The 16,412-nt window shown below is 39.7% G+C and overlaps 1 protein-coding gene across 2 annotated transcripts in view; it reads right to left on the bottom strand.

Moving 5' to 3' along the window:
* Positions 1-2,852: 2,852 nt before the first annotated feature.
* LOC308287668 (natural resistance-associated macrophage protein 2-like) overlaps positions 2,853-16,412 on the bottom strand; it is a 31,850-nt gene continuing 18,290 nt past the window's right edge. For both annotated transcript variants that reach the window (XM_080728903.1, XM_080728904.1), the window contains exons 10-17: positions 16,182-16,340; positions 15,395-15,481; positions 14,346-14,465; positions 13,731-13,880; positions 11,267-11,340; positions 10,704-10,857; positions 10,073-10,126; positions 2,853-5,251 (exon numbers count right to left, since the gene is read on the bottom strand). In XM_080728903.1, the coding sequence (XP_080585029.1) occupies positions 5,174-5,251; positions 10,073-10,126; positions 10,704-10,857; positions 11,267-11,340; positions 13,731-13,880; positions 14,346-14,465; positions 15,395-15,481; positions 16,182-16,340 (876 nt within the window). In that variant the 3' untranslated portion in view covers positions 2,853-5,173. The remainder of the gene's footprint in view (positions 5,252-10,072; positions 10,127-10,703; positions 10,858-11,266; positions 11,341-13,730; positions 13,881-14,345; positions 14,466-15,394; positions 15,482-16,181; positions 16,341-16,412) is intronic.

The raw sequence follows: 16,412 nt of genomic DNA, 5'->3' as shown, positions 1-16,412 counted from the left end.
CACACGTAAAATGTGGTGACGTAGGCAACGGCCGAAAATAGCAGATCCACAAGCTCAAAAAGCGTCGCCAACGCAGAGCGCTGTGAGCTTGTAAATCTGCTATTTTCGGCCACCGCGACACCGTCGTAAGGCGCAGCGTAAATCCATGGAGGTGGCCATGGAAAATGCCAGAAAAAGTATTCAGGACCGAAGGATCATATTCATAACATAACAAATATTTTACAAAATAAAGAAATATAGGCCTATATTCTTGGGTTAAGACAATGAAATCATGTCATCACCCCTTTTTGCCACAGTATGGGCCGTACATAATCATATTAACGATCTTTGTGAATGTGAAACGACCTTTTTACAAAATTATTTAGTTAGTCGTCAGGCACTGTCAGACAGCTGGAGAAGAACTGGGCACTTGAAAGGGAGAACTCTAGAACTATCTATGGGAGAACTGGGCCCATTCACTGTTTTACACTTTTAAAACTAATTTCTAGACCTGTTTTACATTATATTTTAATTTATAGGGCTATTTCACGTATTATTATTATTTTTTTTTAAATCTAGCCAACAAAGATTTGCCAAGGGCCCACTTTGTGATACAGTAAAGTATCCAGTTCTCTTGTATTTGTTTTATTGTCAAGTTTCACCAGTGATGTAAAGTAATTACATTTACTCTATACTGTAATTAGTACACAATATTCAAATGGTAAGAAGTATTTTTGGAAATCTCTGTGGGCAATAGAATATTGGTTTTATATGTGGCACCACACAATGGCCAGTGGCCACCACTACTAGGCCTATACTCTGTCCAGAGACACATTTCCTACATACTTTGAACAATAGCATAACATTCTAGTAGGCTATCACAGTATAGCCTTGCTTTTATACTGTCATACTTATTTAAGAATCTCCAAAGTTAAGTGAAATAATATAAGGTAGAGAAGTCTCAATGTTAATTTCATTTTTACTTTGCTTTCCAATATACATAACGAGTGAAATGGATATTCAATGGGCTATGCGAGTAAAATAAACAATGGCCTTTCACAAAACATTTTTATTTATTTGGCATGTTTAGTCATTGCAGATGTACAAAATAATCTTTCATTTTCATGAGGCTAATATGTAGCTTTCCTACAAAAATGAAATAAATAGGCCTAGATACTACAGATGCTGAAGTGCATCTATAGAAAAACATGACATGCTGTACTGTATGCATTTCCCAGTAGAATGAAATCAAAAAATAATTCCTGGAATTATTGAAAACTCTGGAAACTCCAAAAACAGTAGTGTAGTTGTTATAGTGTGTGCCAGCGGCTACGTCATTGTAGTCCTTAGCGGCCATTTCTTGGGTCAAAACACAGGTGTTTCAATTGTTTGATTGCATAGAACTAATGCTTTACTCCAATCAGAACACCTGTGTAAGACTGTGTTTACCCAAGAAATGGCCGCTCTTAGAACTACATTTGGCACACCCTATACTAACGTTTGTGTTATTTTTCAATATAATCAGTCAATCAATGATTCTTTGGAATGCTCTTTAAAACCTTAACTACATTTTTCAACAACAACCTTTCTGTGGTCTGTGTTTGGGGGTGGGGGGGCACACATTGTCACCACTCACCACACACTGTCATGTGTCATCAGGCCTTATTATGGTCACATTTGAAGTAGCCTATTATTAAACATAATGCAGTTCCTACTCTGTTGCAACCTCAAAAAGAATCTGTACCACAAACCTAGTATAGGCAAACAAATTGGCAAGAGTAAGAATCATGGATTTTAGCCTATAGTTTATACTCTCTCCAAAGTTCAAATAACATCACATAATAAAATAGCAAAAGAAAATAATAATTATATATATATATATATATATATATATATATATATATATATATATATATTCTGGTAAAGTACTGAACAGCATTTTTATTCTGTTGGGTGGTGGCGATGGTGATGCCAGATACATAATTCATCGCATGACATGGTGTCACATGGCTGAAAACAGCAGAGGTACAAGCTCACAGGGCGTCGCAAACGTGACGCACTGTGAGCTTGTAGGTCTGCTATTTTCAGCACTGCAATGCCGTCGTGCGACCAAGCATAAGTAGGGCATAAACAAGGAGTTTCTGCAGTGTAACAACACACAACCCTCCAGGGTATTATATCACTTTTTATCATTGCTGTCGGGCAGAAACCTATTATCTCCAAATTCTAACTTTTTGTGTTTTTTTCTTGTAAATAAATACCCTACTTGACAATACTACAGTGTCACACAAAATGTGCAGATCTGCAAGCTTGAAACAGTTTTGAGCTCATCTATCTGCTAATTTGAATCCTGAAAAGTAACACGTTTTGGACATAATATGAGGTTTCCACCCGGCAGAGACAATAATTATTATGAAACTGTGGCTGAGCAGTTTGTAGTACTAAGATATGAATGTTCAACACACTGACCTAAATCCTAGAGCTTTCTGCAACAAAGGACAATTGCTGCATTCCTCAGACATAACAGGGGGGAGAAACTGGACAAGCTTTGGTCAGGAGTCACACTCACTTACATACTATTTAATTAGTATTCACTTCTCTCCAGACTGGAACATATACATACTATACTTCAGTCCAGGCTTCACGTTGTTCCAGGGTATTTCACACTCATAAATATTTATTTCATTTTTTAAAGTTATATGAAAATAGCACTGTGCACCAGGAGCGTTATTTGACTAGTAGCTGCCTCCTATGGTTCTCTTGGACAGTAATTACTCATCTTAACATAATTCAAATATCCTCTCCTCCTCAATCCTCACCTATAGCCATGCGTTCTAAAACATGCAGAGACCCACAAAGCCTTTTTTTAAAAGATAAACTGAAATGGGAATGACTGAGAAAAAGGCAATTAAAATAACTATACTGTAACAGACAGTGCGTGAGAACTAGGAAACCAGAAGCTGTGGCCTGGTACTGAAGAAAGCACCAGGCTAATTCATCTTGAACCACTGTTCTATTGTAGTCAAAATGTATAAATGGATCTGATTGAAAATGCACTAAGTGATAAATCTATAAATATGTCTGTGAGCAGTCTTTTAACTACACAACATTTAAATACAAAGCAGTTATTGACCACATTGCTCACAAACTCTGAAATACCTTTGCATGATTTTATGCTTAATACATTGATTACCATATATTAAATCCCGGTAATGAAACAGTCAATTATACATATAATAAAATTGCAAAACATAATAAAAGTATGACAAACCGCATACAAGCACCTTGTAGATGTAATAGTTGCACAATATATTGTACACTCATTAAGGTTAATTTGGATTTTCTATTTACCTATGGTTAGAATGGAAGGTATCTGACCGTCTTGGTTTCAGTTCAGATCTACTTGGTCGATCTCAAAGGCATAACATGTTTTATAAATGTTGTAAAACACATCTTTGGATTTTCACACTCGGCTGGCTTTAGCAGCAATACGTACATTTTGTCTAAAATGGAACAGTTTGTAGTTGTGTACTTATTATTAAGGACAAACAAAACCATAATGGATGCAATATCTTTCCCCTTTTGATCTGATTCCAAGCATGAATTGTTCAAAGGAGAGAGACTGGAACCTTTTATTTGAATACCAGAAGAGTCGCCAACAATCTCACTCACCCTGGACCACAGGAGAGTCGCCCGGGAAATGTCACCCAACAGTGGTGGAAATCTCGCCTCTGAGATTTGGTATTCTCACCAAATAGTAATAAATAGATTGAGTATCTGACTGGGGAGGGGGTATTTTCCATGTTTGTTTCCAACTCATTTGATTTCTATATGATTGTGTCATGTTGATCTTTTTACCCTGCTCTGCAGCCTAAAGCAGAAAATAATGATCGAAATAAATAAAAAGAAAGAGAGAGACAGCGAAAAAAAGGCAGAATATAGGCTATAATAAACATAGGTGCTGTGTGAAGTCTAAAATACCTATACTACATTGCCTAATGGTGATTCACAGAGGCTAATTATCAATGCAGAAATACCTGAAAACCAATAGGCAATATACTGTACATTCCAAGGTCTTTGTCTTGAAATACAATGTAAGATGTATTGGCCATTTGTGTGTGTATACACACACGCACGCACACACACACACACACACGCACGTCTGTGTGCAAATTATTCTCATTCAGTGAAACTCTAATTCTATGACTGGGGAGGGGGGGGGGGGGGGAAGTGGCTAATGTATGTTTTGTAATAAATCGACAAAGTTCGGTCCGCCGTTCTGGGCGAGTATTCGTAGGTGAGTGTTCCTAACCCCAGTGCGATGGTTTGGTCCCCAGGGGCGAGATTTCTGTGTGAGAGTTCCAGGCGAGATGGTTTTAGGGTGAGTTTAAATTTTATTTAGGTGCTGGTACAAAGATAAGGATGACTGATGTTTCGATGCTACTGCATCTTCCTCAGAGTCACCTAAATAAAATACTTTATTTGTCTGAGCTGCTCCAGTCTCTCTCCTTTGCACACTTCTGTCCATGCTCCTGTGATGCACCGGACTAGCCGTGTGGGCTGAGGTGCGCTGTAGAACCCCTTTGTTTTCCAATCATGAATTGTTTTCATATTGAAATATGGTTTTAACCACTTTAACCCTGGCGTTCCTAATTTGGGCATGTCATTATGGGCAAACATTTTTGTTCCGAAACATTCTTTTCCCCCAATATTTTGTTAAATCTTCGAAGACAGCGAAAAAGCCAATGAACAACAAGCTCACAACACATCGCAATGTGACATGTTGTGAGTTTGCAGATCTGCTATATAATTCTTGTCGTGTGACAGAGTATATGGGGCTCAAGTGGTTAAAGTTAGCCTAAAGATAGTCTGCATGGATTTTCATCACGCCAGGCAATCAACAAAAAAGAAGAAAAGAGTTAATGTGTAAAACACGTAAAAAGAAATAAACTCACTAGAAGTCAGATCTGTAAGGGCACTTGAAACAACCATAGGCACACAAAGGGATCAAGAGGAGAAGGTGCACAGTAGTCGAATCCAACTGTGGTGGTCGTGTAAAAACTGGACAGTTACTGGCCTAGTGTCCATGGTCCCACCCTCAATCAATCAAGGTTCCCTCTATAACAGGCTTGTGTGAGTCCTTTCAGGCTCGTATGCCATTGTTCAACAACATCCACCTTTTAAACACTTGCTGCTATCTCTCAACCATTGCGTCAGTGTCCATGTCGTTCAGCAAGTAAATGTCAGTGTGACCCGACAGTCCCAGGCGCATCTGAAAAGAAAACAAAAAGGGAGACACAAGTGAGATGCCATCAGTAAATGCACAATTCATTAAACACCTTGAACTCTTAGTGCATTAATCAATGTAGGATCTTTGAAGCAGAGTTATATTAGAAGCTGTAAACATTCCATGTGTTTAAAATAACAGATATACAAGCTCAAAGCACGTCACTTCGTGCCACGCTGCGAGCTTGTAGATCTGCAGATTATTTTACTTTGAAAGTGTGAGAAGTACTGATTGAAGGCATTCCTCAGGTCTTAATGGGTTAAGATAAGCAGTTGACCCAGTCCAGGGAAGAGGTTATGTCTCTGGTAGCTTATCACATTTTAAGAAGAAGCTTTAACCACGTATTAAAGACTATTTGGTAATTGGTACTTCATCGTACGACGGTGTCCCGCAATGAAAACAGCATATCTATAAGTTCACAATGCTCCACATCTGGACCCGTCATGAGCTTGTAGAGCTATATTCCACTATGTCACACCAGTATAAAATGACGCATTTAGAGCTAGGTTTTGAGAACTCTTGCCTATAATGACATGCCCAAAATAGGGACGCCGGGGGAAATGTGGTTAAAGTCCAAATAAAACTACTCTAGGGAGAAAAACACTCCATTTTAGAACTCACTTTAATTCTATGTTTTTGTTGAATCAAGCAAAGAAACCATTGTATGGCTATACTATGAAGATACGAACTAAGATAACCCTAACTAACTAACTAACCCCAACCCTATATGTTATGATGACATTACAATGAATAACCTGGAGCCAATCAATTGACTGGGAGCCAATTTATTATTGGTCGTTTTTTTTGCCATGTAATTTATGTACTGTAGGTAGGTAGGTTAAGGAATGTTTGCGCTTTTGCAATGATTTACCAATTAAAAGACAGTGGAAATATTATACTGTTGATGGATATTAGGGATTCCTTGTATGTTCATAAAAATCAACATCATTAGATAGAAAGGATTTTATAACAAAGAAAGCCATGATTGGTGATTGAAAAAAACAAACAAAACAGGACATAAGCATTTAAATGTTATACAAAACGAAATATTGCTTTTTACAGTGCAGCGATTCATAATTGACTTGACGTGTTGTGAGCAAAATTATTCAGATGAATATTTTTTACTTACTGCTCGGACATCCTTTTCAACAGAATATGACAGCTTGCAATGTAAGTAAACAAAAATGGGAATTGTCAATTTAAAGTACTGAGTAGTTCTGATTTGTACTTGGTTGCGTATCGTGTTGCGCATTGAAAATAGCAGATCTTCAAGCTCACATTATGTCACAGTGCGACGCCCTGTGAGATTGTAGATTTGCAACCAAGTATAAATAAGACGTTACAAATAAAGCAACAGGACAGGATTATATTGCTCCATGCATTTGGGGGGAAAATGCATTGTTTTGAAGTGACTAAAGTTGCAGTTATGCTACATTTAAATTATATTAACTATTCTATTATGAATGTGCCAACAAACGTGCAACTATGACCCCAAGAAGAAATCGTCAAACATCAAGTAATTCTTTAGACATTAAGACGAGAGACACCACCAAATGTCCATTCCTCCATGTTTTTTCCATTTATTTTGGATACATGGTGCATTTTAGTAGCAAAGGATAAACATTCATTCAGTGTAAAAGAGCAGATGTATTTAACTTATATCTACAGTAATACTACAGAACATCGATCTCTGCTCTGAAAACAGTCCAAATGGAGCAATTGTCAGTGTCAAGTCCTTCTTGTTTCAGAAAAAAATAACACCCATGTGAAGTGAGCGGCGCAGGCTGCTCGACAGCACCGCTGGGTGGCTGCAGCTGAGATTTAAAATATATATATTATATATAATTATAATTGATGTTGGTGACACAAGGTTGAGATTCCAGACTCGGATTCTGGATCCTTTGCAATGGTTTAATTCTCTCAAAGTATTTATTGTGTGAGAGGTTGAGAGAGTGAGAGAGAAGGGAAACGACCCAGTCCAACAATCTTCCAAGGGTCAAAGGTCAGTATTACCACCTACACTCCTACAGGAAGTAGCCTGTACGCATTTCCTGGGACAGTAGGGCTCTTTCAAATAGCAGAACTATATTGTAAAGTGAGCTCATAATTATTTCCAACAATACAAAGACAAAAGAAAAAAATCCTTCCCTCAAATTCCGTTCATCCATTTGTCTCTCCACCCCTCCCCCCACCATCATGGGGTCTGTCTGTGTGGATTAGTATTTTCTCAAGAAACTCACAAAAATTAGGTCTTAGTATTAAATCTGTTCAACAGTCCCTACTTAACCTGTAGCACCTGACCTGAATCCCTGTATGAATGTAACATTATCCATGTATATATATATATATATATATATATATATATATATATATATATATATATATTTATATATAAAGCTAACATGAAAGCAGTTCTCTTGATATAATATACAATATATAATGGAACAAAAGTTTTTTTGATTCAGGTGGACGGCAAATTACAATAGTATTATAACAAAAGAAAAAGATAAATACTCTCAAAAACAAAACAAAAAGTATATTGTATAACAAGCACAACAACTGCATCCCTCTGAGAAAATCCATGTCTAATCATCAATGAATATTTACATCCAGGGCGTGATTCGTGAGGGTCAATTCAATTTCTGCCCACTGTGGACATTTGTACGCTGTGGACATTTGTATTAAGCATTTCATATTTTTCATATAGCCAACTTTGATTCTGCAAATTCACAAATAAAATGTGGATAAAAAATATATAATAATACATTTGTTATACAGCAATTAGCATTTCTGTTCAAAAACCCATTATGACAATGACATTAACATGAATCCAACTCAACATTTATAGTGCTGTCCTTGGCCTGAAAAAAAAAATGTTGAAGACCCCTGACCTACACAATCACAGGCAGAGCTGTGACTATAACACTGAGAGGCACTGTCTGAGGATGAGCAACAATAGTGAACTTCTCTAAAATGAAGTGTTTATTTAATTTAAAACAAATATGAAGTTGGCATCAAAATATTTCACCATGTAGTAGTTGCTGGTGCTTGTAATGTATAAACATGTTTTTGATCCCCAGCCTTTAGAAACAAGAGTCCAAAGGGAAACACGCACATCCCCAACAAACATGTCCAGGTGCTGAACTAAAAATACGTACACCAGAAGAGGAAGGGAAGTCTGCACACTGTGTCTCTGAGGCGACCTGGCGTTTCCCGGGGACCAGTGGTGGGCAAGGAGGTAGGGAGCGCTTCGCTTTACTATTCTGTCCATAACTCGCTAGCGCTCGCTCGGCGGCGTCTCAAACGTGGCTCATGATCGCCTGTCGGTGAGCCTCCGTCGTCATCACCGAAAAGAAGCGCTCCTTTCCCTTGCAGCACCCCGCGCCCCCACCGTTGCGCTTAAGGTCATCGGGAAAAACGCGGACGCGTCTCTGGGCTTCCAGTAGAACATGTATTAAAAGGTCACAACGTCTCAGACCTGAAGAAGACCTGCTAGGGTTGAAACTAGGGATGTTCGATATTGGCTTTTTTGCCGATATCCAATTGTCTAAAACACATTGGATGCCCTTGATTAAACAATTATTTAATCGCCGAGTGCCACGGTATTTTATTGATTTTCCCTTATTTCAGAGGCTCAGAGTATTTTCTTTCACTCAGAACAGAAAAATGACAATAGCAGCCATCAGTGTTTTGGAACGGCCGGTAGAGAAGGGCTCGTTTTAAACATGAACGTGATCTGGAGTTAGATTATGATATTAATCCACTTTTGTGAATCTCCAGACTTCCTGATCACGTTATCTCCCTTTGCATTCTGGGAGTGTTTCTCTTTAGCCACGGCTGCCCCATACAGTAAGCTACAGTTTAATATAAAACCCAATCAAACGCGTCAAATGCGTTGACAGCACATGGAGACATTGACAAGTCTGGCGTGTAGGTGCGTCGTGGGCCAATTCCGATCAACCCATACCGATATATCCAGGCTTTATTCACCAAAAGTAAACTATAGCACATATCTAATAAAATAAAATAGCTATAATATCAATATAACATCTAGTTCAGACCTAACAGGTGCGCAACAGACAGTAAAATAAACAAGTTGATTCTTCTGCTGTAGAGTTCTGTTTAGTCTGTAAAATAGCACGCATAAAAACCAATACCGATATTTTCCGATATTACTTTTTTTTTCTTCTTTTTTTTCCCCGAGTTGAAACGGACTCACGTTTCAACAAGGACATCCCTAGTGGAAACGTCCATCCATCCATCCATCCATTTTCAACCGCTTATCCGGAGTCGGGTCGCAGGGGCAACCGTTTCAGCAGAGAGCTCCAGACTTCCCTCTCCTGAGCAACATTATCCACCTCCTCCTGGGAGATCCCGAGGCGTTCCCAGGCCAGTGTTGAGATCCTTGGTCTGCCACAGGGTCTCTTCCTCCCAGTGGGACGTGCAGCGAGGACCTCCCTAGGGAGACGCTCGGGAGGCATCCCTACTAGACGCCCAAACTACTAAAGCCGTCTCTTTTCCAAGTCAAGGAGGAGGAGTTCACAACTACTCTGAGTTGTGAACTTTAATTAAAAAAGATTCTACTGGGAGCTAAGACACAGTGTGTGGACTTCCCTTCCTCTTCTAAGATACCCAGCATTACAGACAATATGCTTGGGGACTCCACAGTCCTGTCACACCCCCACCCCCCAACCCCCCCTCCTATCTAAGCAGGGCTCAGTGTCTCCGCAGGGTGGGTTTACAGTCTTTTTAGGAGTCGTACTCATACGGTTCCTGGACTAACAGAGCAGGGCTAGTGGTGCTTACCCTGCTGCCACAGTCCAGACACGTCACCCCCAAGGCAACCAGACAATGCCACGACTGAAGAACAAGAGAGAGAGAAGAGGACAGAAGAAGAGGTCAACAATGCCCGCAAAATATGCAATCAAACTAAGTCTAAAAAAATCAATGTAGTCTCGCGTGTGCATTTATTTTTAAAAGGAAGGCTTAAAAGGACCGTATCATTTGTAAGCAGTGGCTGAGCATTGTGGAGGAGCTATTTGTAATGGAGAAACTAACTTGTAACTTATGATCGCAAGAGACTCTATTCCTAGAAAATGTGGGCTGAATATAGAACCCAACACCACTAACAATGATGGACATTCATGAATGGACTGGATAAAAATGAAGTAAAACCATACCAGTGTCATAAAATATGTGTGTTTACATCTTTAGTCATAAGTCGTACACAAACGATGTTGGCGGAACATCATTGTGCAGTTAATAAATCATGGATGTTTAAATTTAGTAAAATAAATCTCCAGGGGCTACCTGATTCATTGTTATTTATTGCTGAGTATTATGTTCTGTATGTCAGCTAGAAAATGTGTGCCTGCCCCTCAACTGTATTAATAAGAGTCTATTATGACGATGATGTTGATGATGATGATTTTCTCACCAGGTAGCCCACAAAGCACAGGTAGGCGATAGACAGCAGGGCGGCGACAACGTACAGTGGCACAGTGTTCAGGTTCTGAACGTAATCCACCACAAAGTACATGTTGATGGCACACACCACCAGGATGACCACGCCCCCGGAGATCTTCCAGAACCTGCATGAGATGCATGGGCCACATATGATCAGTGGTGGAAAAAGTACTCACATTTTTAAGTAATAGTATCAATACTGCAATGTAGAAAAAGGTAACAGTCCGGAAATCAAATTTGACTTGAATAAAAGTACAAAATATTTAAAAGTACCAAAAGTAAAAGTACTCATTATGCAGAATGTCACGTTTCATAAGTTATCATATGATATCAATCCTTGATAGTACAGTATAACAATTATTTAGCAGGTTTTCCACAGAAACCATAAATATTTCAAAACTTTATGCACAACTGTGTCCTTAAGTTCTGGGTTTTCACACAGAAAATAAATGTGTATAACACCCTGAGTAACTGCACATGTTCAGGAGAATACAAGGGGTTCTAAATCAGCTGAATCGTTGCCATTTCACTTACAATCCATTTGCAAATTCACTCATGATGGACGTCAGACTGGTGAAGGTCAAGATCGGGATCAAAGCAAACGGCAGCTGTTGAATGAGAAAATAAATAATCAATACAGCTGACTGCAAGTCTGCAACACAAATGACACATTTAAAAGGAAAATAAAAACCACTCACTAAATTGGTAAATAAAACAAAGGTGAGTGTGGGATAATGAGCAGGGACACTTTCATCATAGCTTTGATCTAGTCTACAGTATGTTGGAAGAGCTGGTAACTGGACGTTTAATTTCCTGAATTGGATGTGAATGTGCTGCTTTTTCAGGCAGTGCTTCAGTAACGATGAACTAACAAAGGACTTTTTTCCCGCTCGACTTCACTTCTCCGTCGGTGCAATTAGACAGCAGAATTTATGCTCGTTCCAAAACAGAGTGAGTGAGAGAGAGAGAGAGAGAGAGAGAGAGAGAGAGAGCGAGTGAGAGAGAGAGAGAGAAACTCTAACGTTAGTCAATACAGTTTTATGGAGGCAACAGCGTAGGAAAGGGGGTACTAATTAAACATTTTGCACACCCGAGGAAACAAATTACAAAACGAGCAACATCCCAGAACACTGGCTGTGTTGTGTCTGTTTTTATAAGCTTGGCAAACGTGTGTCCACTTACTGGATGAGGCTGTTTAATCTGAACGAACTCACCCAGTGAAATATGTAGTGCCTGACACAATCACATTAAACATGACAAGTTAAGCAACTTAAAACAAGAACAGGCTCTCAGCAATAGAAAGACAGATTTGGCACATTGATTTTCCTGGGGCTTCATAGCGTAATATATTTATTTCCCGTGACGAAAAAGAAAAAAAGGTGAAGCTCCAGGTCCGGGACCCCTAGGGGGTCCTCAGAGTTACTACAGGGGGGCCGCCACATATATATGTGATGGGATTCTTTACTACATTAACTCATCTACTGCCATTTTGAATATGCCTTCTTTGGGATCTCCCCGCCAGAAGTCTCCAGTCTCCATAGACATGTAATTTATAGTGCACAGATCATGCATGCCCATGCACAGATCATGCACCATGTTTGTGCAGTTTGTTCACAGCTTTCAAACAAAAAAATCTGATTGGAAATCCGTTCAGGCATTCTTGAGATAATAGCCATTATGTTTTACATGTTATGTAAGCAAAGATGGCTGCCCTGTATGAAAGATGGGGTTGTATGGGGGTGGAACATGCAAAATCGCGATTGAAATCATGTTCACTAGATTTAATGGGGTCCAAAAATATTTAAAAAAAATATATATATATATTTTTTTTTTCTTTCTTTTTTTTCAAACTCGTCAAACTCGTCATAAGCAGAGTGGACACATAACTATAACTCATCAAACTAGTCATAAGCAGTGGAAGAGTTAACGTGGTCAAATACATATAACACTAGGGGTCCTTGACATTAAAAACTTTGAGCACCACTGATATAGAAACATACGTTTTTCTGAAAACCGTTTTTAACCGTAATTATTTGGCTACAGAGTACCGCCCTTCACTGCGCTTTATTCTTAACACAATTAGTGCTGCAGGGTATGAAGGGTTAACTTTTCGTTGACGCCACGCAGATCCGCCCATTAGCACACGCTGTTATTGTGTAAGGCATGCCTGGAATGTGTGTACACACACGGACTGCTGAATGACATCAACGATTACGTCATCTAGTCACATGACATGTGTCATGTGACAGTGTGTCATGGCGGCCGCAAGGCTTGTCTTGTTGTTGTTGTTTGGAGCTGTGCTATGGGATATAAAGTCTTATTTGGAGTAAATGAAGTCTCTTTATGGGCCTCTCCATTGACTTAACATGGAGGAGCTTCACTTAGCGTGCACGCCCAACGTGCGTTTTAAACAAATCGCGGACATTACCGATGCGGCCGCGACCGGAGCTACATACTGTAAGTATTAATACATTTACTGTAAATACAGTAAGATTGACGGTGAGCGCTGTCAATGGCGTCGTGTAGTAACCGGTTTTAATGACGGTGAGGATCGTCAAGGGCAGCAGAACAGTTAAGAGCCTTCGGAAATTCACAATGTTGTAATGGCGATCCGTATGTTTACTTCACACGGAAATGAAAAATTCTAACCACGGCCAACCGTCGCGGCCAAGTGTTGTTGTGAAAAAAAGCGTTTCTCGGCGATCTAAGCTTTTTTGGAATAGACAAAGCCGTTTCTTTGCAGCAGCAATGAATAGGAGCCTATGGAGATTACACGCTTCCTGATGATGGCGGCCGAGTTGCATCATGGGATATGAAGTTGTTTCACTCACCAGCCGCCGCCACAGGGCCTGTTTACCTGGTTACCATGGTAACCAGCTAACACATCCCTGGACGTGATAACGGTGCCATGGTGCTGCACCGCCGTAATTCCTATCACATTCCTGGACGTAACTGGCACCGGAAGTGTTAATGGTCTAAGTATGAAGCTCTGTCTCACCTGCATGCTCTGGAGCACGTTGAGGAAGTCGTTCATGCCGGTCAGGTGCTGCACGTCCTGGAAGATGGCCACCAGCAGGGTGGGCACGATGGCGATGGAGCGGGTCAGCACCACGCGGGCGAAACGGGACCAACGCAGGTTCAGAAACCCCTGAGAAACAAAAGGAAAAATGTACTATTAAATGTGCTAGCAGAATTATCTACAGTATGTAGATCTACAGTATGTAGATAATAGTAACGCAACAAACGTGCTTTCTTAAAAAGGCATTTAGAAAAATGACTTATTTTCTAATAATTACAAGTCTTGAATTGAATTCCTGGAGATTTGTTTCGTTTTTGTCTATTCCTGACACTTTGATGACAGGGTGGCTCATGACTGGACCCACCTGGAGGAGACCTAATTGAGTCTCTGCTGGTCATCAAATTATTGCCTCAGGAATGCAACAAAAACTAAAAAAATCTCCATGAATTTTAAGTCTTCATGGGTTGTGTAAAAGTCTATGTAGTCTATGTAGAAAAGGTCTATGTAGGTAAACGGTGCAGGGATGAGTAGCAACCCAAATTACTTCCATCTCAAAATAACTGTAAGTCTAAAATCTGGGCTTTACTGTCGTACCTCCATGACAAACTGTCCAGAGTACGTGCCAGTCATGGTGGAGCTCTGCCCAGCAGCCAGGATGCCTATGGCCCAGATGTAGAGCGCTGCGGGGCCAAAGAAACAGCCCAGCACCACTCCCTGTAAACACCCAGAGAAAATGAGTTAATTAATGAAGAAACAACCCAACATCACTCCCTGTAAACACCCAGAGAAAATGAGTTAATGAAGAAACAGCCCAGCACCACTCCCTGTAAACAACCCAGAGAAAATGAGTTAATGAAGAAACAGCCCAGCACCACTCCCTGTAAACAACCCAGAGAAAATGAGTTAATGAAGAAACAGCCCAGCACCACTCCCTGTAAACACCCAGAGAAAATGAGTTAGTTAAGAAACAACCCAGCACCACTCCCTGTAAACACCCAGAGAAAATGAGTTAATTAATGAAGAAACAGCCCAGCACCACTCCCTGTAAACACCCAGAGAAAATGAGTTAATTAATGAAGAAACAGCCCAGCACCACTCCCTGTAAACAACCAGAGAAAATGAGTTAATTAATGAAGAAACAACCCAGCACCACTCCCTGTAAACACCCAGAGAAAATGAGTTAATTAATGAAGAAACAGCCCAGCACCACTCCCTGAAAACAACCCAGAGAAAATGAGTTAATTAATGAAGAAACAGCCCAGCACCACTCAATATAAACAATCCAGAGAAAATGAGTTAATTAATGAAGAAACAGCCCAGCACCACTCAATATAAACAATCCAGAGAAAATGAGTTAATTAATGAAGAAACAGCCCAGCACCACTCCCTGTAAACAACCCAGACACGATTATGACATTTTACATGACGATTAATTGTAACTCAAATGATTGCAATTAATTAATTGTGTTTTTGTCGTTGACAATTACATTTCTGTCTGGCTTGTAGGCTTTGAAGTTGCACATGGCAGATATGACACATATTACTGATATATTTGCGCATTATAATCAATCTCGGATACTTGACCCCACCTCAGACAAAAAAAACAGTCGATTATGTGTATTTAAGGTGCTGTGCATATTTACCCCTTTGTAGATGTCCACCGCTAACGTATCATTGTTGAGAGGAAACAGGTCCGTGTGAGCGCTGCCTGTTTTATTGCACTCTGCGTTCTGCAAATAAATGTAACAAACAATTATCAGATGACCTGAATACTTTCTGAAAGATTTCAGAAAAACATTTAATTTAACAAATGTACCATTTACGAGCTCACAATGCATCACAATTCAACACGTTGTAAGCTTGTACGCTGTGGCCGTTTCCAGCGCTCAACTCCATTGTACAATAATGTCATAAAATAGGGCACAAGTGTTTAATTATGGATATCCCAAGCCTAAACAGCAATTACAATGATACAGTAATTATATCCCAAAATGTTCAACCCCCCTCTTCAAATCTGGTTTATTGGCTAAATTCAAAAGTGTCAACTGAACGAAATAAATAATCATACAAGAACAATGTATGTGTATGTTTTTCCAAATTCAATGCTAAATGCCACTTTCAATGCCACTTTCACTTTCAATTATTCAACTCTTAATTACACCTGAAAACATCTGTAATCAACTGCAATCAACTAATCAAGGGATTAAATAGTTGCATCAGATGGCCAACCCAAGTCTAAGGAATGGTCAGAAAAGTTCAGAGAAGAGATTATTGCTGAACAAAAAAGGAAAAGGATATAAAACAATTGCAAAAACATTGAATGTTCCAAAAAGTATGGTTCTAAGTCAAAGGAACAGTGGCTGGCTACACTAATAAACCTAATTTTCAGAGGGGGTTGAATAACTTAAAAGCACAACGGTAGACACCCACCACTTCCATGTTGGTTTTATTGTAGAAAGCTTCAGCGAACACAGCTACAACGAACACGTTGATGAGGAAGGAGATGAAGAGAGCGACGGTGGACTCGATGAAGTAGTACTTGTTGGCCTCTTTCACTTCCTGCTTGTCATTGCGGTCTATTTGCCGAGACTAGGAGGCAAGAGGATAAAACACACTTAAAAGGAGTAGTTCACCCTCAAAATGACTTATTTGGCCATGTAA

Source organism: Nannobrachium achirus (assembly GCF_963921795.1).
Source record: "Nannobrachium achirus genome assembly, chromosome: 6".
Taxonomy (NCBI): Eukaryota; Metazoa; Chordata; class Actinopteri; order Myctophiformes; family Myctophidae; genus Nannobrachium; species Nannobrachium achirus.
Note: the sequence above shows the minus strand (reverse complement) of the source record. Positions and strands in the feature narration are given on the sequence as shown.